Below are 23,427 nucleotides of genomic sequence, written 5' to 3'. Positions count from 1 at the left end.
CAGCTCTTGAAAATGACAACAGCTGGTGACTGAGACACAAAGTCTCGTTGCACACTAAGCTTGGAACAAGACTTCCCAAACTGCAACTTGAAATTTAACATAACAAGTTTATCTCACAGATGAAAGGAGTGAAATAAAAGACGTGGTGTGATCACATCAACAGGATGTTACACTATAGTTTGGTTTTGTGAACATTGTTGGGAAGTTGTGGCCTAATGGTTAGAGGGTTGGACTCCCAATCGAGGGGTTGTGGGTTCTAGTCTCGGGCCGGACGGAATTGTGGGTGGGGTGAGTGCATGAACAGCTCTCTCTCCACCTTTAATACCACGACTTAGGTGCCCTTTAGCAAGGCATCGAACCCCCAACTGCTCCCCGGGCGCCGCAGCATAAATGGCTGCCCACTGCTCCGGGTGTGTGCTCACAGTGTGTGTGTGTGTGTGTGTTCACTGCTCTGTGTGTGTGCATTTTGGATGGGTTAAATGCAGAGCACAAATTCTGAGTATGGGTCAACATACTTGGCTGAATGTCACTTCACTAATCTACTCTTTTACGTAGCATCAGATAAATGAAAGACACTGCGGCAAGCCGTCAAACAGTCTGTACGGGAGCAAAACTGTCCTGCCTTTCACAATGAATAGTGCCAAGATCTCTGGTTTTGTTGTTTAGCCACATTACGTGTATACTTTGGCTCAGTTCTGCATCCAAGTTTTGCATGCTTTTTAAAGTTATTCCAGAAGGCCGATTTGTATGCTTTGCATGTTGAGAAATACAGAATGCTCTGACAATCTTGAAAATAAAAAAATGAAAAAAAGTGAACACTATTTCACAATAAGACACTTTTATTTCCTTTTTCCTGATGCTGCTGTGAGAACATTTAACAAGCACGTAACTTTTGTCAACTTCTTGAACTCCAAAAACAGTTCACAGCGATCCTGAGAGAAGGATAGGGAATGCTTTCAATAATTTTGTTTTGGCTTTTAAGGCCTAGCACTTTAATGCAAGCTGTTTTAGTTGGAATACATCTCCTAAGGACATAAATGTAGCTGATATAATGATATGGTACCTGACTTCAAATTCTGCATCAAATTCTATAGAAGCTAGCAAGCAGTCAAATATCATCCTGAGGGTTTTTTGCTAGAAAAATTTTGCAATCCCTGAATTAAGACCAAAACATGAACCCTCTTGCACATCCCACTAAAATGATGCCTGGGTTCAAGTTAGTTGCCAAAGTGGAACCATATTGAAGCACAAGCTCACCTCTGAGAAGACTCGGGATCAAAGCAGGTCTTTGCGACATCTGTGACCTCAGGGTCACAGCAATCACCATCATCGTAATCATAGTGAATGCTGTTGCACTCTGGGTTGCAGACTCCATCCCTCCGCTTCCAGTTGTGGCAGGGCCCTATGCGCAAGCAGTCACCCCCATCGTGGCCTGTAAGAGGATGGTCGCACTCGGGATCGCAATGGCGGTTCCCCACCTTGGCAATGTGGCAGTTGCTGAGGATGAAGCGCTGCTGGAGGGAAGAGTTGTAGATGGTGTGAATGCTGAGCTCCAGCGTGATGTTGTAAGGACGGAAGGCATCTTCCAAGGCCTGGTGTTGGAGCTGGATCTGCTGCAGAGAGACTGTAGGGTCACTGCCATCATCCTTACAGATGTTCACGATGCGGTAATGTAGATGCTTCTCAACTCGCAATTGCCATTGCTGGTTATAACTAATGGCGACGTCAGCATTGTCACACACGGTCACGCCACATGGAGGTGGAAGTAATGGAGAAATAAGCTGCCGCTCTGGGACAGGAAGAGACACAATGACCGGATTGTGACGGTCTTTGTAGGGTGCCCACTGATTCTCAACCTCTGAGAAATCTGCCCACTGGGACAAAATGGGAGTTTGTCTCTCTGCCTGGGATTGGCGACCTTTAAGAAGTTCTTCATGAGTTCGCGCATAACCCCATAACGTGACACCACCCAAATGTCCGCGAAAACTGTGTTCGTGATCCGCCTGGTCCCCACCAAGTAGAAACAGGCGACAGGCTTTGATGTAGGGACTGTATAGGTCACCTGACTGTTCTCTGCTCTCGCCAACCTTGGAATTGTCTATGTACAGCGCCATCTTGTGGCCGTCATAACTGGCCACAACATGAGTCCAGCTGTTGGGCTGGTAGCGCTGGTGTGCAACAATAGTGGAGGATTTGAGCGCCCGATCCATGCGAAGGGAGAAGAAAAACCTGGCATCTTTTCTTCCTGTAGGGTCTGCTGCTCGAATCCCAACAGACCAACCTTTTTCGCTCAAGGGATACGAGCAGTTATCAAACACGCCTAGAAAAAAAAAAAAAAAACACACAAACGAAGGAGTCAATGAGCAGAAGTGTAGCTTCATCAAACACGGAGTAATTGGCATTTAATTATCTGAAGACTATAAGACTTTAAGTTATTTCCATTCAACAAATCCGTTGATATTCCCAGCCGCCTTTCTTAGGAGCAGTCTCATCTGGCAGCCAGATGTTACCGTCAAAGGACAGAGAGAGGTCAGGGAACCCCTTCACCCTCCCAACAACACAGGCACATGTGAGCACATACACACTTGGGTGCATTATTCCTTGCAAACAGGAGAATGAGAGATGGGCAGCTTTAAACAAAATATCCTAAAGGACGTGGACCACACTGAAACTTCATTCATTGAAGAAGCCTACCGATGTGTGTGCAGCAATCCAGCGTGTGACAGCATCTGCTAATTTCTGCGCGTATCAACCCTAAAGTCATGAATTCGAAGATAAACCATTCCAGAGTACTATTTACTTGGATGCTACTACATTTTCAAAGTGGGAGTTCTTATCTTACTGTTTTTATAGTGTCTGTCTCCCACTAAATGAAAGACTCCTAATAGTCGTACCTCAAACTGGCCTGGAGTGCTGAGTTTGCCTGGAAACGAAGTGTGCTGAAAAAATACTTTCTGTGTAACCTTGTATAATTGATGATTTCGATATGATAAGTGTTTATGAGAGACAGAATGTTTTTGCATAGTATCACTTAATAGAGAAAGAAAAACCAGAGAAAGACCACTTCCAGTAAAGCCTTTGAACGCTCATTTGGCAGAGTGGGGGATTTTTTTTTAAAACTGGCTTTATTACAATAGATTCGTCCACTGATTGTTAAAAGAAAGCTATTGACCTCAAAAGGAGCTGGAATGAATGTTCACATGATTTTAGTGATGATGACAAATATGTCAAAGGGAAATATTATAATCCTAACAATAGCAAGATGGTAGAAACCCTCATTTGTTTAAGAGGTTTATGAAGTCATTGGGGTACTGATTTTCTCTGAGTGGTGGATGATTTGATTAAAATTGAATATCTAATGCTCTCTTTGAGGTCTGATAGATGACTCATAAGTGTTAGAAACATATGAACAATATTTGCACCCCCTTTCGCCGAAAGCATGTAGGAAAAGCCTCGTGCAGGTTACGGCAAGAGAACTCTGGGCTTTGTTGTTCTTACTGAACTAGTCTTAGAAGCACTTCCAGATATAATCATTTCCATATTGACCCTCCACAGCAGCCATACATGTATAATTTTATTACATTTAGTAATAGATTTTTTTTTTTTATAACATTACATAAATCACAAAGCATTTACAGAAAACTTTTCACAAATAAGCTTTGCATGTGAAAAAACACCTAGTTTATGCTTTGAAAATGTTTTATATCAAACAATTGAGCTGGATGACAGCTAGCTGTCAATATGGGTACAGTGTCCAGAACATGCAGCCTATGAATCAAACCTTGGAAACACAGTGCGCCATATGCACAAACAAGTGAGCTGACAGGACACATTGAGCAGGTGGTGGCCACTTGTTCCTCTAACACTCCTCCCTTAGCACTACTCTCATCGTTTGCACCTCGTAAGCAGCTGATTTCCCATTCTCCTCTCATCTGCTTGTCAGCTGATATCCTAAAACAAAGGCCTCTTAAATGAAACAACAATGTGTCAAAGCCGTGACACAACACAGAGTCTGCCACACACCATTCGATGCACTTGATGAACTGAGGGGGGTTTGAGGAATGAATCTGACTTTCCATAATCATTTTGGTCTGTATGGCTTGTATGCCTTTCAGCAATATTTATTCTGATTAGACAGCTGCTAATTGTGAATTATGTATCCTTCATGTTATAACTGCCGCTTAAAATTATAGCTAATGACAATTCCGATTACTAGAAAACGGTTTGAAGAACCTGCAACCCTCCAGTACAAAAAAAAAAAAAAAAAAAAAATACACATGATTTGATGAGAATCATTTAGGATTGCAGACACTTACCTGCAATGATGGCAGGATTATTCTGTCCCCCTTCTGGCTTGACCCACAGCTCTAAAGTGAACCTAGAGCGGGGCAGTTCTAGGTCAATCGCAGGATTCACCTTTAGGTGATCTGCCTGACCACTGAAATACACAGCTGTCATCCACTTTGCAGGCATATTGTGTACATCTGCCCTCCACGGATCCCCAGCAGTGCTCTGCAGCCCCTCTTGCTGCCCGGTGAACTCTTCATTTTCTGTAGGGAATTTAGTGTGGTGGATATGGGTGTGCTGCATATCTTTTGGGACTTCTTCGTCTTTGTTGAACTCTGGAAGGCTCCTTGCAATCCTTTTTAGTGAGAACGAGCTGTCTGTCAAATCACCACCCTGTTCTGCCTGTAAAGGGTGTCCTTTTGAAATGGATTGAAGGGGTTTGTGTGACTTAGTAGAGCCAGGATCACTTGCCCCCTGTCGCTGTTTATCTGCTTTCTTCCATATGAAAGTCTCTTCTTCTGGTTCCTCATAATTCTTCTTCTCATTAATATCCCACTTAGTTAATTCAACCGCATTTGTGCCACTAGAGCTGCACTCACCTGAACACGACCTCGCCGTTTTAGTTTTCCTCAAGTGCAAGTCTATCAAGCGAGTGTACCTTCCAGCGACGCCCGCTAGAGGGTACTGCTGCGCCGCGGTGTGCGGCGGCCGCTTGCGGCTGATTGAGCCGCACTGCTCTCCAGCTAACGCTCGGTCAGCTCTCTGTGCCAGTGTCCGCTTATACTTCTGGAGATGATCTGGCTGAGCCCTGTTCAGCGGCCATGTGTGAAATACTGCAAGAATAATAGCCAGTAGTCTAAAAAACATCATTTTATTGAGGTGAAGCTGTAGCTTTTTAAAGATTGGACATCTATTTGTTTTGGTAAGGGAGCTAGTTAATTCGCTTAAATAGTTTTGAGTGCCTTTTCTTTATCAATGAAAGCATACATTATGTTTAAGTTAGAATATGTGTGTTAATGAGTTTCTATTTTACATGTCTTTCAAAAAGAAATTGTACTGACAAGGGAACTTGAAATTGTCAGTGCATTACGGTGGATAGTCTGTTCTTCTCTTAATTTACTATTTAAGTAACTGGATTGCGCAAATTCTGAGTAACCGACAGCAAACTGTCTACTTGAAATCTTTCCTCCTTGGTTTTTGAGTGGTCAGGCTCAAACTGAACATCTCGTGGCTTGGGGATCCCCTTGAAGCTGCCTTTTTAGCGCGCAATGACTGCGTAAAAGCTTAACTGTCACTCACTTGCAATTCATTACGCGCGCAATAATGTTTCCTCATTGTGGTCGAATCAAAGCGATAATATCGCGTTTGGTTGCAGACTTACATAGCTTGTTGTCTGTATAGTGTAAGGTTTTTTGGAGAGGTGTAACGCTGGATAAAGGTTATTTGAGATTGCCACCTTCACCGGCGCGCAATGGGTCGTGTCCTAATGCTCGCGGTCAAGCTTTGTTCTCCAAATAAACCAACAAAGCGGTCAAATAAAATGTCTGTCGAGATGTATTCTAACAGTGGAGTGTTTCAGATATCAGGGAGCTGTGAAAGTCCGCTTAAAATATTTTATTTTCTCAAAATATGGATCGATATCCAAGAAACTGAAGGTACTGAAAGGAGATCTGTCTTGTTGGCATGCTGGTCTACGTGAAGACGGCTCTTTGGATCACCTTGAGATGGCGCGGCAACTCCTCTTGCGCTCCGTGTGTGTCTATATTCCCAGGCTTAGACCCGCTGCACGCGCTCTTCACATCACCACATCAGATCAAACTAACGCGCAAAACATTTTATCTGTTTCCTCCAGCCTGACATCACAGACCCAGCCCTTTACCCAACCATTAGGAAAGAAAACTTCACCCAGGTCCAACCCAGCTTTTGCATGCATGCATGTACTCTCACAACCTCCCAAACCCCCTCAGTGCCATTGACATCTAGCTGCTACACCTACTTTGGTACTGTAATGTAAGAGACAGCACATCTGCCTGACATGTGAAACATGGCTGATGTGAAACACTGCATATGTGAAAAGACAAGTGAGATATGTGTAAACACTGAAGAAACAAGGATGGACCCATGAGAAATTCCAGAACACACTCTTAGGGAGAAGTTAACAGAAATGACAAAAAAATGCTGCAGGAATGAAAAGCATAGTCAGGTGGATCTGATTTCCCCCAACAGAACAATTATTTAAGTAAAACTGATTTATGTAATAATAAATTCATATTATTGCTGATCTTTTTTCTATACCTGCATGTAGGAAATGTTGAATTACACGATGAACCCTTGATATCAAACTTTATGCAAGGCTTTAAATTAAAATAAATAAACAGTCAAAACGCCAAATATCTGTAATTTGTCCGTAGCCACTACATAACAAAGTAGCTATTAGATTAATTATGATACAATAATAGGATCACTGTCAACCTTCTTAAATGTGTAAAAAAAAGTAAAAAATAAAAAATAAAAACTTCTTCTAAAGCATTAATAGCAAAAGAAAGAAAAAAAAAATCACCATTCAAGTTAGACTAGTGAACAAATATATACAGTTAGACAACTGCATAATCTAATACATGATATCATATTATAATATATTAAAATCTACTTCTGCTTGTTCTCTGCTGTGCCTCAGTTTTTCCTGTGTGGAAGTTTGCACCTTTCCGGTGATTTTTTTCCTTGAAGTGCATCCTTTGAGAGTTCTCATAATAAAATCATAAAATCCAAGAGAGTTGTTTGTTCTTGTTGCTCTTTCTTAGTATAAGTTTTATCATCAAGTAAATTCATACTGAAAGTCAACTCAAATTACTTCTGCGATACTAATGTGAATGAATAATAGACCTGAATGGCATTCAGCACTGCAGGTGCATATAGAGTGATGTGACTTACAAAAATGAGCAGATCTGTGACCGCAAAACAACTCAGCAACTACATACAACACCTCACAGCACAATGGTCAAAAAGTAAGACAAGCCACTGTTTACTTTCTTAAACGTACCAGTTTTGGCATCACCATTTCATTTTATTTTGGTTTTGTTTTGTTTTGTTTTTTTTAGGCTCAATTTGTAAACAGTTCAGATTTCAGGTAACTATAGCAGTTATGGCACGGGCCCCTTCAGGGGTAGAAAGGGCCCTAACAGTCGGAGGTAAGAACTCCTCAAATAGCCCAAGGATCTGCCTGCAAAACGTTCAGCTTAAAAATATTCAGTGTTAAAAAAAAAATTAAAAGTGATTGGTCGCTCCCGGGCTTCACCCCCCTCTGCAAAGGACCTGAAAGAGAATATCCTACATTTGAGGCTGCCTTACCCATACCAAGTTCTAAATGACCCGAAACGCAATGGGAAAATCCAACCTTATGTGCTGAAAAAATAAGTAAATAAAAAGGTCTGGTCCAAAGTCCAAAGGAAACCCCCATCAACAGAGTAAAAAAAAAAAAAAATCACTATAAATCCGTTGCTGATATTTACTACATTTTCAACCAGTGACAAAACTGTTATTCTATCACTTGGAAAACACAAATAACTTCAGTGAGAAAGCAAATAATTCCACAGAATAGATATTTGAAAAGAAACAGTGAGGGAAGCAGGTGTGAACTAACATCATTTCCTAGTTAGTCATGGCTAGCTTGGCTTTAAGACTAGATTATCAAGGCTACGGAGTGAGCATTTGACAGCATTTTTTTTCTCTTAATTTCCCCTCCTTATGTTATAGATATACCTCAAAATGTGATAAATTTATAAAGTGGCTCCTTTAGTACTGTCTCAATCATTAAATGCACAATAATTGCTAAATATTTGTGGAAAGCAGGAATTTGTCACTCCTTTTCCTACGCTGCCCATTAATATCAAAGACAATCTGATCTAAATAAGTATATATATATATATATATATATATATATATATATATATATATATATATATATATATATATATATATATATATATATATAAAGATAAAAGTTTATTATTGAAGGCATAGTTCAGCCAAAAATCTAAATTATGTCATTAATAACTTACCCTCATATCGTTCCAAACCCGTGAGACTTCTGTTTATCTTTGGAACACAGTTTAAGATATTTTAGATTTAGTCAGAGAGTTCTCAGTCCCTCCATTGAAACTTTGTGTACGGTGTACTGTCCATGTCCAGAAAGGTAAGAAAAATATCATCAAAGTAGTCCATGTGACATCAGAGGGTCAATTAGAATTTTTTGAAGCATCGAAAATAAATTTTGGTCCAAAAATATAAAACTACAACTTTATTCAGCATTGTCTTCTCTTCCGTGTCTGTTGTGAGAGAGTTCAAAACAAAGCAGTTTGTGATATCAGGTTCGCGAATGAATCATTCGATGTAACCAGATCTTTCTGAACCAGTTCACCAAATCGAACTGATTTGTTTTAAACTGTTTGCATCTGCAATACACATTAATCCACAAATGACTTAAGCTGTTAAATTTTTTAATGTGGCTGGCACTCCCTCTGAGTTCAAACAAACCAATATCCCAGAGTAATTCATGTACTCAAACAGTACACTGACTGAACTGCTGTGAAGAGAGAACTGAAGATGAACACCGAGCCCAGCCAGATAATGAACAACAGACTGACTTGTTCTCGACAGTAGACAGTATACTGTACACACAGTTTCAATGGAGGGACTGAGAGCTTTCGGACTAAATCTAAAATATCTTAAACTGAGTTCCGAAGATAAACGGAGGTCTCATGGTTTTGGAATGACATGAGGGTGAGTTATTAATGACATAATTTAGATTTTTGGGTGAAATATCCCTTTAAGGGAGACCCCAAGCATCCTACATGTACACCCAAAACAAACAGGTTTAATGGTTATAATTAATTAAAAATTAATTAATTAATTAATTAATTAATAAAAAGTGACATTTAGCCTAATATGCATTAGGAATTTTGTTTGACTGTTTGTACACATAAGCTGTTAGGTTGATAGCCTGGGAAATCGCAAGAGCCATTCATTTTAAAATATACCATTTACATTTCTAAGTAAAATTAGACGAAAGATTTACGTTTTGCGCTACTAAACATAACATGCATTCATGGTGACGGTACTTGGATGTTCCTGTATGATTTAATCTACGATGTTCAATTAAAATGAAGAATTTCCGAACCAAAATATTTTGATTGATACCTGCAGTTTCCCTCCAAGCCAACAGATGCCGGTGCCGAGTCACGCGAACGTTTCACTCGGGAAATTCTTACGTGAACATCCTGCAGACAGTGGACTGAAATTTCTAAAGCTCTCAGAGTTGTCAACAAATCTCTGCGGAGCTGCATATCTACATTAGCATCGAGCAGACCTAACGAGATTCTCTTGCATGCAGAAGAACCGCCTCAGCTGTGCTCAAATAAGCGCCTTTCAGTGCTAGCAGTGCGCTTGGTGGAAGTTTCTGGCTCCTTTCGCTTATCTGTGTCGCTTTAGCTAGTTAGCGTATCTCCCACAGCCGCCCGGATGCGGTGAAGCTCCGTAATTTTACCTTCAGCTCTGGCCTTCTGACGTGCACGAACGGCTTAAATCATGTCAAACACTCGGCAGCAACAACAGCAGCAGTCTGTCGGTTCAGCGGGGTCCGTCCCCGGGACGAGCTCTGGAAGTACGAGTAGCAGTAGCAGCGGCGGCGCCGGTGGATCGAGCAGCGGGGCTCAGAACGGGAACAGCTCGGGTAACGGGGTGTCCTTGCGAACTTTGGGAACGGTTGCCGAGGGACAGAGCGCTCGACCGGGCTCGTCGAGTAGGAAAAGACCCTTATACAACGGTCTGATCAATCCGTATGAGGACAAGAGTAATGATTTTGTATGGTTAGTAGATTCACCTTCTCTCACGAGGCTGCAGAGGGCTCATTTTACTGAATAGTTCCGTTTTAGTGTGCTTGTTCTGAACAGTTTCCAACGTCGTGCGAGTTTAATTGCAGGTTTATCTGGCAAATCCTCGATTTTCGCTGCACTTCATTTTGTAATTCCTAGGATAAAGATAGTTGTAAACAAGGAATTTAGGGGTAACGATAATTCTCCCAAAAGTCTGTCATTATTTACTTAAGATTCATGTTGTTTTCAAACGTGTATGAACTTTTTTCTGTGGACCACAAATGGAGATATCGGACATAATGTTAAGAGACTGACAGATTGAACTTATTTTATTAACAATACAATACCACGGAAGTAAGAAAATAATACAAGTTGAACTTGTTTATTTGACACTTTACAAACCCATTTTTAAAGTTTCAGCTTTTTGTTGATTCTTTGGAAAAGGGAAGCAAGCTTGTTCGCATGTGTCATTATTAAACTTTTTCTTTTTTCTATCTTTTTTTCACAGCCCTATATGTTTTGAGATGATAGAGGAAGCTCACATGACAAAGTGTGGCCACAGTTTCTGGTGAGAAGCACTTTTTCTCTAAACTGAGAGTTTATTCTAGCCTTTTCATGTTACATTTTCCAACCCACTTGCATGCTCGAGCAATCATGTCTTCATTTCTATCTAGTTATAAATGTATACGACAGAGTTTGGAGGACAGCAACAGATGCCCAAAATGTAATTATATCATTGATAATGTGGATCAACTCTACCCCAACTTCTTAGGTATGTGTATGCTAATATTGTTTTTATAATGTTTTAATTACTTTTCAAATTTGGATTGTTACCATCTGCAATATGTTTCTATATCAGACATTTTTCAGTCTTGTATGACAGCTTAGCTGACATAATTCTCTAATGGTTTTACAGTGAATGAACTGATCCTGAAACAAAAACAAAGATCTGAAGAGAAGCGTCTGAAACGGGATCACCCTGTAAGTGCATCCAGCTCTCCATTTATATAATGAGTGGAAACTATCAAATTTGATAAACCGTTACAAATAGTTTTTACCACATTAAATTGTCTTATTGTTTATGTTTATAGAATGGAACCAAATGGCAGGTTTTTCAAGACGTCCTTGGGGCAGATCAAGAGAATATGGATTTAGCGAATGTCAACTTCATATTAGACTACCTGTTGCAAAAAAAGAAACAACTGGAGGCGGTTGGTACACATCATCACATAACATTACTGTTGCCAGACCAAACACTTAGGGTTTCTTCAGGCACCATGAGTTCAGCTGCTTTATCTTTTCATTCAGATTGAGCTGAATATGACCTAAAAGTGTGTTTATATATATATTACACATACAGTACAGAACAAAAGTTTGGACACACCTTCTCATTCAAAAAGTTTTCTTTATTTTCATGACTGAAAATTGTAGATTCACACTGAAGGCTTCAAAACTATGAATTAACACATGTGGAATTATATATGGAATTATATACATAACAAAAAAGTGTGAAACAACTGAAAATGTCATATTCTAGGTTCTTCAAAGTTGCCACCTTTTGCTTTGATTACTGCTTTGCACACTCTTGGCATTCTCTTGATGAGCTTCAAGAGGTAGTCACCTGAAATGGTCTTCCAACAGTCTTGAAGGAGTTCCCCGAGAGATGCTTAGCACTTGTTGGCCCTTTTGCCTTCAGTCTGCGGTCCATCTCACCCCTAAACCATCTCGATTGGGTTCAGGTCTGGTGACTGCGGAGGCCAGGTCATCTGGCGCAGCACCCCATCACTCTCCTTCTTGGTCAAATAGCTCTTGATGCCTTCAGTGTGACTCTACAATTTTCATAGTCATGAAAATAAAGAAAACTCTTTGAATGAGAAGGTGCGTCCAAACTTTTGGTCTGTACTGTGTATATATATATATATACATACATACACACACACTGTCGTTCAAAAGTTTGAGATCAGTAAGACTTAATGTTTTTATGCTCATCAAGCCTGCATCTGTTTGATCCAAAAAAAAAAAAAAAGTCTTGCCAAATGTTATTACAAAATAAAATAAGGTTTTCTATTTTTTTATCCTTGAAAATATAATTTATTTCTGTGATGCAAAGCTAAATTTCCATCAGCTGTCTCTCCAGTGTAAAGTGTCACATGATCCTTAAGAAATCATTCTGTTATGCTGATTTATTATTAGAATTATCCATGTTTGCAACAGTCGTGCCACCAAATATTTTTTTGGGAAACATACTTTTTTCAGGATTCTTTGATTTAATAAAAAGTTAAAATTAACAACATTTATTCAAAACATAAATATTTTCTAACAATATAAATATCTGCTATCACTTAATAACAATTTAACACTGCTGAATAAAAGTTTTAAGTTATTTAAAAAAAATAAGAATAAAAAAAGTCTATTTTAAATAAATGTGCTTCTTTTTCACTTTTATTCATCAAAGAATCCTAAAAAAAAAAGGATCACAGGTTCCAAAGAAATATTGAGCAGCACAACAGTTTCCAGCACTGATAATAAATCAGCATATTAGAATTAATTCTGAAGGATCATGTGACACTGAAGACTGATGCTGAAAATACAGCTTTTCATCATAGGAATACATTTGATTTTAATGTATATTAAAATAGAAAAATGTTATTTTACATCATAATAATATATTTTTTCCCCCTTTTTTTTAAATCACATAAATGCAGCCTTGATGAGCATACAAAACTTCTGCAAAAAACATTGAAGCTCGTTTTGATCCCACAATTTTGACCGGTAGTTGAAAATGGATTAAAAGATGCGACGATTTAATCCGTTGAGATTCTAAACAAATCACAATTCATCAATTTACTGTCTTTAGAAAGGTTTAGATGTTTTTTTTGTCTCTGTATAATGCATATTAAAGTTCATAAGTGTAGTGCTGCATCGTTTACAGCAGAAACCAAAGAAAACACTTTAGGCGCCACCTGCTGGCAAAGAGTGAATTTGCATCTCGTTTCATGCAGATATTTTTTTGTATATTTCACAAAACCAAAGTCAAACCATTCTGTTTTTGCTTCAGAATTTCAAAACTATACAGTTTGATTTAGATTAAAAACTGCTCATGTTGCATGTATGCAACATCCTTTATGGGTCATGATTAAAATGAAGTGATTGCCTCTCATTTTAAATGGAAAAAGCACAGACAAAGTCTTATTTTGTTTATAGAAACATATTTTATTTGTGTTACTTATTTGGGGCTTGTTTTAAAAAATCTATTAAGTTTTGTTATTTTTACATTTAAATCCTATTAAAATGTTGTCACTTAGCAGACACTTTTATCTGAAGCGACTAACAAACGAGCACAATAGAAGCAATTAAAACCAACAAAAGAGCAATAATATGTACAATAACAAGTGATGTATTAGTTATTATAATTAGTATATTATAACAGTTATATTTCAATATCTGAAGCGACTAACAAACGAGCACAATAAAGCAATTAAAACCAACAAAAGAGCAATAATATGTACAATAACAAGTGATGTATTAGTTATTATAATTAGTATATTATAACAGTTATATTTCAATTTCACAAAGAAATGTACAGCATTTTGTCCAAGCAATAAAAGGAAACGTTTGATTTTTGTCTTAAATATAATTTTGATCAGAATTGAATCGTGAAATTAAAATCGTGAATCGAATCGGGATTTGAGTGAATCATTACATTCCTTATATATATATATATATATATATATATATATACATATACATATATATATATATATACATATACATATATATATATACATATACATATACGTATATGTATATACATATACATATACGTATATGTATATACATATACGTATATGTATATACATATACGTATATGTATATACATATACGTATATGTATATACATATACGTATATACATATACGTATACGTATATATATATACGTATATACATATACGTATATATATATACATATACGTATATATATATACATATACGTATATATATATACATATGTGTATATATATATATATATATATATATATATATATATATATATATATATATATATATGTGTGTGTGTATATATATATATATATATATATATATATATATATATATATATATATATATATGTGTGTATATATATATATATATATATATATATATATGTATGTGTGTGTGTGTGTGTGTATATATGTCTAATCTGATGTCTATCTGACTAATGACTGGTCTTTCTGAGTGTATATAAGATGCAGGATATTTTAGAAAGGATAATTTAAAAGAATTGATAAATTATGGCTAATTTATTGCTATCATATGAATAGTATGTAATCCATAGAAAAAAGCAACTGTAGTCTGATTACAAGTATTTTAAAAAGTAATTTAATCTACTTACAAGTACTTATTTTTTTGGAATCTGATTACGTAATCAATTACTACCCAGCTTTCTCTCTCTCTGTATACATATATATATTCACTATAAATCATTTGTGTCAATTTATAGTAACTTTCCTTAACATTAACAAGCTTAATTTGATAATATTATGCTTAATTGTTGATGCCACGATAATTTTTCTTACAAAGAGGGAACAAAATCCCCTGCTATGACTCATAAAGACCAATTGCTTCTCTCTTGCTCATCCATCAATGATCTCTGTCTCCAGGAATCACAAGCTGCTCAGCGCCAGATCTTAATGGAGTTCCTCAAAGAAGCCAGAAGAAATAAAAGAGAGGTTGAGCCTCCACATCTATTTTTAAAATGTTGAATAATGCACTGTTGACAGCAGTGAGGTCTTTAATTTGAAAGTTTCCCTGTCTTTACTTCAACAGCAACTGGAGCAGTTACAAAAAGAACTGAACTTTTTGGAGGAGGATATCAAACGAGTTGAGGTCAGTTTAATATGGTGATCCAGAATATATATATATTAGGGCTGTCAAATGATTAAAATTTTTAATCAAATTAATCAGAATTTACTGTGGATTAATCAGGATTAATCACTATTTGCAATTACATTTAAAAAAAATTTTCTGAAATGCATACCAAAAGATAAATAACAGGACACAGATACATCATTTTCATGTATTGATTCATCAATAAGTAGTTCTTTTTTTCTGAATTTCAAAAGTTTAACATTTACTTAATCAAATTTACCTGAGCACTATATCAAACCATGCCATTTAACTACAGATAGTGTAAGAGTTTTAGGTGAACCAGTTGTTAAATATAGCCACATATCTATGAAATTATTCATAGAGAAACTCGAAAGAATGAACTCAGAAACACAAACATGCGCCCTCTGCACTCTGGGCACTCTTGTTTTTGGGAGCTGTTCATTTGCTCTGCCACAATACTTTAGGATCGATATTTTCACGTTATGAATGCTTCAAGTGCCAGTAAAAGCAAGTAGAAATGCATATGCTTTTCCAAGCAGCTGTATTGCATGTAGGCGTTCTGCGCATGCGCAGTGTGAAACACAGGACGCTATAACAGGAAGAAGCTCCAGCGTATCAACTACCAAAGTCGTCTCTGTTTATCGAGCTTGGCATGAATGTATTTGAGAGTAACTGGGGTAAAACCTTAAGCTTCTAGGGTGTTTTCGACGCGGCACTCGCCACAGTTTTTTACTATCTTGAGAATTCAGAGATCGACGAGACTTTCCTGAATAATTTGTCACACTGCGCATGCGTGAAATGCGTAAAAAAATTTGACGTAATTAACGACAAACCACTAATTAACGTCGTTAACGCGCTATTTTGGCAGCCCTAATATATATATATATATATATATACACGGTTTCAGTAAGTTTGTCTTAATTTGATTAAATATTAAAGTAAAAACAGGAATATTATATATATTTTCTATATATTTTAAAATGTCACATGGTCCTTCAGGAGAAATTATTCTAATATGCGGTTTTGTTGCTCAAGAAACTACTATCAAAAAATTAGTTTTATGATGTTTTATAGTTTTATTATGTTGTGTTTTTGCTAAATAAAGGTGTTACTGACTTTAAACTTTGGACACACATGATTTTTAATTTATTGTAGGAAATGAGTGGTATGTACACAGTGAGTGAAATGGACCCCAATTTAGACAGTACTGTTCCCCAGTTTGAAGCTCCCTCTCCTGGACCCAGGTAAGACCAACTATGCAGGTATATGCAATATTTCACATTAATTAATGGCATTAAGAAGAAAACAATGTTCTATCATATACATCTGATGACAATCTAATTATTGGCAATGATGCTATTTTTTTTTCTCCATTTAATAATTAACATTGTGTTTCTGTCTTACGCAGTAGCATAATAGACCCCACAGAATACATGCAACACACTTTTGGAAGCTCACAGGTAAAAAAAAAAAAAAAATCATGGATTGTTCTCTTGGCTGTTATAACTGGTTTATATCCATGAGAGTAATGCTGATATTCACTGTTTTTACTTTTAGGGTAAAAGACAAACTTGGTACAACAGCACTCTGGCGTCACGACGAAAGAGACTGACTGCACACTTTGAGGATCTGGAACAGTGTTATTTCTCCAATAGGATGTCTCGAATAACGGGTAGGTTGATTCATAGCAATATATAGTGTATCGGTTCATACAAAGTATCAGTGTATTTGTTTATATTAGTCATTTAAAAAAATCTGCTATATTCAACACAGTTGCTTTTCTCATTAATAGATGACAGCAGGACTGTTAACCAACTGGATGATTTCATGGAGTGTCTATCAAAATTTACCCGTTACAACTCTGTGAGGCCTCTGGCCACCCTGTCTTATGCTAGTGACCTTTATAATGGCTCCAGTATTGTGTCCAGGTAAGGCTGCAAAAATCTAAATTGAAGTTCAGACCACACTTTAGTCCTCGGTCTGTTCAATTCTTGAAGTAACCAGCAGAGGGTAGTATTGTATTTAAAAAAAAAAAAAAAATGGAATAGTGACCAGCTTTATATATATAGTTGCTCATGAATCTCATCCCTATTCCATTAAATATCATCAATTATGACAAAATGTCTGAAGGTGTATCTTTAACTGTGCATTCTCGTTAATAAATTAGTAATTACACACACAGGTTCAACAGTGCAGGAAACATGATCTAAATGTACTAGAATGGTTTCTTCCTCATTAGTGAAAGATGGCAGATTAATCCAAACATCATAAATCATTTGGTTCAGTTCTCAATTCCCAAGCCTATTATTGGTTTACTAATATAATCATTGGCTCAAACCAACCATTATTTCAATGTTTTATGCAATGTTCAGATACATTATATTACACCAACCCTCAACCAGCCTAAGAACCTCACTCGGCTAGAAGAAAAAAGTGCTCATTTTATCACACCATCGTTTTTCAGACATACTTCTATCTGATCACCTAAGTGTGTGAGAGGCTGTTTGGATGCATTACAGCTCTTTTCTATGTTTGAGTGGAAGTAGAGCAGATAATGAGCATGCACAGTCAGGAGAACTCGTTGTGCTAACACTTGTTCTGTCTCATCTCTTTCTCCTCTTTTGCAGCATTGAGTTTGACCGCGACTGTGATTACTTTGCCATTGCCGGCGTCACTAAGAAAATTAAAGTGTTTGAGTACGGCACTGTGATCCAGGATGCTGTGGACATTCATTATCCTGTCAACGAGATGACGTGTAACTCTAAAATTAGGTATAAAGAGTGTGTGAAACCAGGGGTTGGATGGAATGTTCTTAGTTGATCATGTAGCAGTACAAGAGAATGTTTGATTTATTTCTCTTTTTTCTGTCTTGTATTTTTCTAGCTGTATCAGCTGGAGTAGCTACCACAAAAATCTGTTAGCGAGCAGCGACTATGAGGGGACTGTCATTCTTTGGGATGGGTTCACAGGACAGAGGTCAAAGGTCTACCAGGTACCCTTATGTCTCAGATGGTGCCAGATTACATTCATTACTCTTATACCCCTTTCAGTGGGACAGCAATTTTTTCAAAAAAGTGAAAAAAAAGTGTGTTTTTACTATTACTTTTAATCAATTAAAATCCATCCTTGCTCAATAAAAGTATTAATAAGTGGAAAAGAAATTGCTGTTCATTGTGTACAAAAAAAATTAAGTTTTAATTTTCTAAATAAAACATTTGAAAAACAGATTAAATTAAAGGTTGAATATTTGAAAAACAAACTATTTTCCTTAACTGGATAAGTTGTTGCAGCACAAGTTTGCATTACATTCAGTCATGGGTTAAGTTTGAATTTAATATGTACGTTTGTGAATACATTGCAGTTTCTTTAGACTTAATACAAGTTGGATTTTGACTTGTTAAACTTAATTTCCAAAGGAGCATGAGAAACGGTGTTGGAGTGTTGATTTCAACCTCATGGACCCCAAGCTCTTAGCATCAGGATCGGATGATGCAAAAGGTATTTCTGCAACTGAAATGTTCCGATCAAGTTATTTGATTTGGGATTTGATGAATACTTAAGAATGAATTCTGTTGTTCCCCAGTTAAGTTATGGTCCACCAACCTGGACAATTCAGTAGCCAGCATTGAAGCGAAGGCCAATGTATGCTGTGTCAAGTTCAGTCCATCCTCTCGATATCACCTTGCCTTTGGTTGTGCAGGTGCATAATTCATTTAAATCGACCTATTAAAAGTTTTACTTCCTGCTAAAATCGTAAAAACTTTTCAATTCATTCTAAATCTTCCCCAGACCACTGTGTGCACTACTATGACCTGAGAAACACTAAGCAGCCCATCATGGTTTTCAAAGGCCACAGGAAAGCAGTGTCCTATGCCAAATTTGTCAACGGAGAAGAGATTGTGTCTGCGTACGTATACACTGACATTTCTTCTGCTTTTTATCCTGTCAATGGAAAATGTCTTAAGTGGAAAGAAGCCAATGTGTGATAATTAGTTTTTATAGGGGTAAAACAGTTCTTGGAAAAACCTATTTATGTCTCAATTTGTAGTACTGTACTGATTTATTTTGTTACTTGACCTAAACAGAACATCAGCTTTTTGGGACAATATCAGCTTACGGTGTTACAACAATATTGGTTATCAAATCATCCTCGAATTTCCTTACATTTCTATCCCTATTCAAATAAAAGCATGATCCAAACTGCAGCATTAGAATTCTGAACCATTATACCACCAATTACAAATTACAAGTCAAACCAAACATATGAGTTCAATTGTAACATCCCTTACAGATCAACAGACAGCCAGCTGAAACTCTGGAACGTGAACAAGCCACATTGTTTGCGCTCCTTTAAAGGCCACATCAACGAGAAGAACTTTGTGGGCCTGGCATCTAATGGAGACTATGTAGCATGTGGTGAGTGGCACTATGCAAAATTGGTTAAAAGGTTTGCGTTTTACTTCAAAACTATTTCAGACTGGTAATCTGTTTGATTAAACTACATATGATCTTGCAAATCAATGAAGGGTTTATTAAGTAAAAAGGGAAATAAAACTAACTTTTGCATTGTAATAAATGTTTATCTAGTTGTTAATTTATCCTCGATAATGCTTTCACTTTATACACCACAGGAAGTGAAAACAACTCACTGTACTTGTACTACAAGGGGCTCTCCAAGACGCTATTAACTTTCAAGTTTGACACTGTGAAGAGTGTCCTGGACAAGGACAAGAAAGAGGATGACACCAATGAGTTTGTCAGTGCCGTCTGCTGGCGAGCTCTACCTGATGGGGTATGATTCAGTCTTGTCTCAATCACATTTGACATGATAAATCACTCTTCTAAAACCAGCAGTAGGACAAGAAGGGCCTTGGGGGCACATGGGGACAGTCGAACTGAACTCCTTGGTACATTAAGGACAAGTGAGGGTAGCAAAGCATGGTGTGTTGGGAGAAGGTTGGCCTGTGTCCGCTTTCAGAAATTCATGCTTATTAAACCCACACTCTCTGCTTTACTGTCTAAACTAGTGTGTTTTGCAGGAAAAGGCATTGCTATGAAGTCATCTTTTAGCCCATGGCTAATTTGCTGTGCACAGTGCTGTGTTTATTAACCAGGGCGATTTTTGCTTTCCTCTTTAGGAGGAGAATCTGAACAGGCCTGTCACAGTCCTGACATTTTGTAATTTTGTTTAACCATTTTGTTCATGTTCATTGTTTAAAAAGATTAAAATATTGGAATCATACAATAAAATGCAAGGATTCATAAGAATTTAACCAGAGCACAATATGAATAACAGTATTTTAAATATTAAAATATTTACTAAACTTTTAAGTATTTCTTTTTAAGGCGCATTAGTTTTGACCAGAACACAATCAAACTGAATAATATAATAGTAATGTAATATTGATTATTATTATTATTATTATTATAGAACATAAGAATGTTATTATATCGCAGTAGTTTATTTCTGTCCTAAAATCTTACTTGAGTAAATTGAAAGCTTATTAATATTATTAATTCTGTGAGCCTTCATTTTGCATGATGGGTGACCTTTCAGTTTCTGTGTGTATTTAATAATTTATTTATTTGATTTCTCCATATATTATAATATAATAATATATGATAACGTATTACGGTGTTCATTAAGGTTTTCAATATACATTTTGTCTTAGTTTATGTACTTTTGTCATTTGTATATGTTTTTGTTTTAAAATATTTTTTATTTAGATGTATTTATTAATTAATTAATTAGTTTCTGTTGGTTGACAAGGCAACATTTCTAATTTAAGTTAAAAAAAAATATACTGTTGTTTAAGCTTTATTTCAGTTACTTAAAAATATTTTTTATATACTTTAATATAATTTCTCTTTTGACTTAAAAGGTCTTATTTAAACTGCAGTATCCTGTTAGAATTGCAAATCACAGTTATTATGGATCCCCAAAGAGTTAATATTTAATAAAAGTAACCGTGATCAAGCCTAACCAGCTCAGAAATATTAGAAAATGAAAAAAGTGGATTCATGTTTTGCCTGCTTTATTAGCCGAGACCATCACATAAACATTACCTCTGCTTCCAGCTCCCTTGTGTATTACATACCTTTTATACTTGACATTTACAGAGGGAAAAAATCGACAATAATTGTGCGCTGACCAAGCTGAATTTCTGCTTAGTGTCTTGGTCTTAATTAGTTGCCTTTCTCATCCTTACATAAATTACGTAGAAATAAAATGTCAAGGCCTTTTTGTGAAAGCATAACAGCAATGAAACGCATTACTGTTTTTGAGTCTGGAATGACATGAGAGGTTTAGGCCAGACAAACACAGGCGAATAGACTGTCAAACCAAATCTTGTTTTGGACATTCTGTCAATGCTCTGAAATACCCTCATTTCTCTGTTTTGATTCTCAGGAGTCAAATGTGTTGATTGCAGCCAACAGTCAAGGAACAATCAAGGTGAGTTGTACTGTAAAACAATAAATAGCCACACAAAGCTCAGTGTTTACTACAGAGAGCTGTTTTTTATTACTAAAACCAGGAGGACCTACTGTAGTCACATTCACTCAGCTGTTTAATATTTCAAAACTCAAAATTAAATCGCACTACAAATGTTTTTTTTTTCCTGTTTCTAAAGGTACTTGAGCTGGTCTGAAGGTCTACTCGTATCTGTAGGCAGAACCTATTAAAGTTGCTTCACCGCTGGGTTGGTCGATGGAAGAGCGCTGAAGCTGGGCGGAACTGAAGCAAACATTTCCAAGGAAACAACCAGCAGAACTGGTTTTTATCAGCATTATATTTGTAAAAGACTCGATCATTCTGCGTCGTCATACTATCGCTGTATGTGAAATGTTGAGATGAGGACCTGTTTGTGCTGACAGGGAGGTGGGCGGGAATGCCTCTTATTGAATAAAGTTGTTGAATAAAGGTATTAATAAGTTATTGGTGAATAATGAACATCTTTAAACGTGGAGGGGAAGACACATGCTCAAATGAAATTCGTTTTAAACCTTTACTAGAGGTTATTCTAGCCAGAACAAGAGCTACGAGACTTTTAAAGCCAAAGCACAAGACCATAACACAATTATATACTTTTAGTTCAGTAAATTAGCTGTCTTTGATTACTTTGAGCCGGTTTTATCCATAATTTTTTTTGGATGCACACTGTTTGTTTATCCATAAGATATGTGTAAGCTTTGATGTATTCTGATGGTCTCCCCGAATTAAATTTCAGGATCTTTATTAGCTTTTCTGTTAAGTGGACATGCTTACATTGAGGAAATTTTAAGTATACAAAGTGTATTCTTAATTTGGTATTTACCACATTTTGAAATGATTTAATTGTAAATCCCAGAAAGACCTACACTCATCAGACAACCTTTGCATGAGATTCTTCTCAGTTTTTTCAAGATCTGATATTTTGCTGTCTTTCAGTGATTCCTGACAGAAGTGCTTTATAGGTTGATTTTGCAGGCATTGACAGGTCACTTTAAAGCCCGGGGCTCTTTTATGTGGTCACAATTTTTTAAACGGACTAAATTATAACTCATCACAGGTTTAATGACACTATGTATATTTCATTGGGATTATTTTACACCACCAATAACATTGCTGCTCTTTTCTCTTTGAGTTTTTGTACAAGTGTTATTTATTTGAATAATTTATAGAAATTATGTGAACATTGGTCCCATGATAGGCTTTAGGGTTCAAGCTTTTTTCGTAAGTCCTCTGCTGCATCACAGTAATTCTGTTTATTTACTCATTTTAACACATTAATTTGAATAAATAAATGATTGTTTGTTTTTCTTCCTTTGGTTATATACTGTATTCATCTTTCTGACTAAATTGATTTTTTTAAATGCCTTTATCTATTGGAGTAAATTTATATTTTGTGTTATTCAAATTTGTTCTCATTTTACATGATGTGCATCAGACTGTATTTAGAGTGTATTACTAGAGAATACAAGAAGGTTCGATACAAAAAAAGATTTTCATCAGGGTAATTTTACTGCACCACTGTCTCATGTTCTACGCTAGTGTCCTGACTGTATAATTTTAACAATGACATGATAATAAGATCTCTGCTTTTTCAGTTATAAGTTTGGTTTGGTTCAGTACATTTTACGTCCCTTTCATGTCCTAAAATATTGGATAATGTATGAAACTTAAAAATTTGTAAAGGTGCAAATCATATTTGTTTTTCTTTCATCGCAATCATACAATTACAACAAGCATAATGTTAGTCATTTAAGCTATTTATTATATATATATATATATATATATATATATATATACACACACATACATATATAAATTATTGATAAGAAATATTTTAGGTTTTACTTTCTTTCCTGGAGTATTTCAGTCATTGGTAGTGCAAATAAA

At 36.4% G+C, this 23,427-nt stretch overlaps 2 protein-coding genes across 2 annotated transcripts in view; one reads left to right on the top strand and one right to left on the bottom strand.

Annotated features, from left to right (window-relative positions):
- Nucleotides 1-6,232, bottom strand: part of LOC113118807 (pappalysin-2-like) — a 41,582-nt gene extending 35,350 nt beyond the window's left edge. Inside the window, 2 exon segments of the mRNA XM_026288220.1 lie at nt 1,258-2,320; nt 4,317-6,232. Of these exon segments, the coding sequence (XP_026144005.1) occupies nt 1,258-2,320; nt 4,317-5,157 (1,904 nt within the window). The 5' untranslated portion in view covers nt 5,158-6,232.
- A 3,304-nt stretch (nt 6,233-9,536) lies between these two features.
- Nucleotides 9,537-23,030, top strand: LOC113118796 (E3 ubiquitin-protein ligase COP1-like). The gene is made up of 20 exons (XM_026288210.1): nt 9,537-10,151; nt 10,666-10,725; nt 10,832-10,929; nt 11,074-11,138; nt 11,249-11,368; nt 14,819-14,887; nt 14,985-15,044; nt 16,203-16,291; nt 16,456-16,507; nt 16,605-16,719; nt 16,840-16,975; nt 17,675-17,818; nt 17,931-18,039; nt 18,464-18,545; nt 18,631-18,747; nt 18,837-18,954; nt 19,339-19,463; nt 19,679-19,839; nt 21,457-21,501; nt 21,680-23,030. The coding sequence occupies exons 1-20, from the start codon at nt 9,871-9,873 to the stop codon at nt 21,695-21,697; spliced, it is 2,064 nt and encodes a 687-aa protein (XP_026143995.1). The 5' UTR covers nt 9,537-9,870; the 3' UTR covers nt 21,698-23,030.
- Nucleotides 23,031-23,427: the final 397 nt, after the last annotated feature.

Source organism: Carassius auratus, chromosome 2 (genome assembly GCF_003368295.1).
Source record: "Carassius auratus strain Wakin chromosome 2, ASM336829v1, whole genome shotgun sequence".
NCBI classification, from domain to species: Eukaryota; Metazoa; Chordata; class Actinopteri; order Cypriniformes; family Cyprinidae; genus Carassius; species Carassius auratus.
This window is presented reverse-complemented; position numbering and strand designations above follow the sequence as displayed.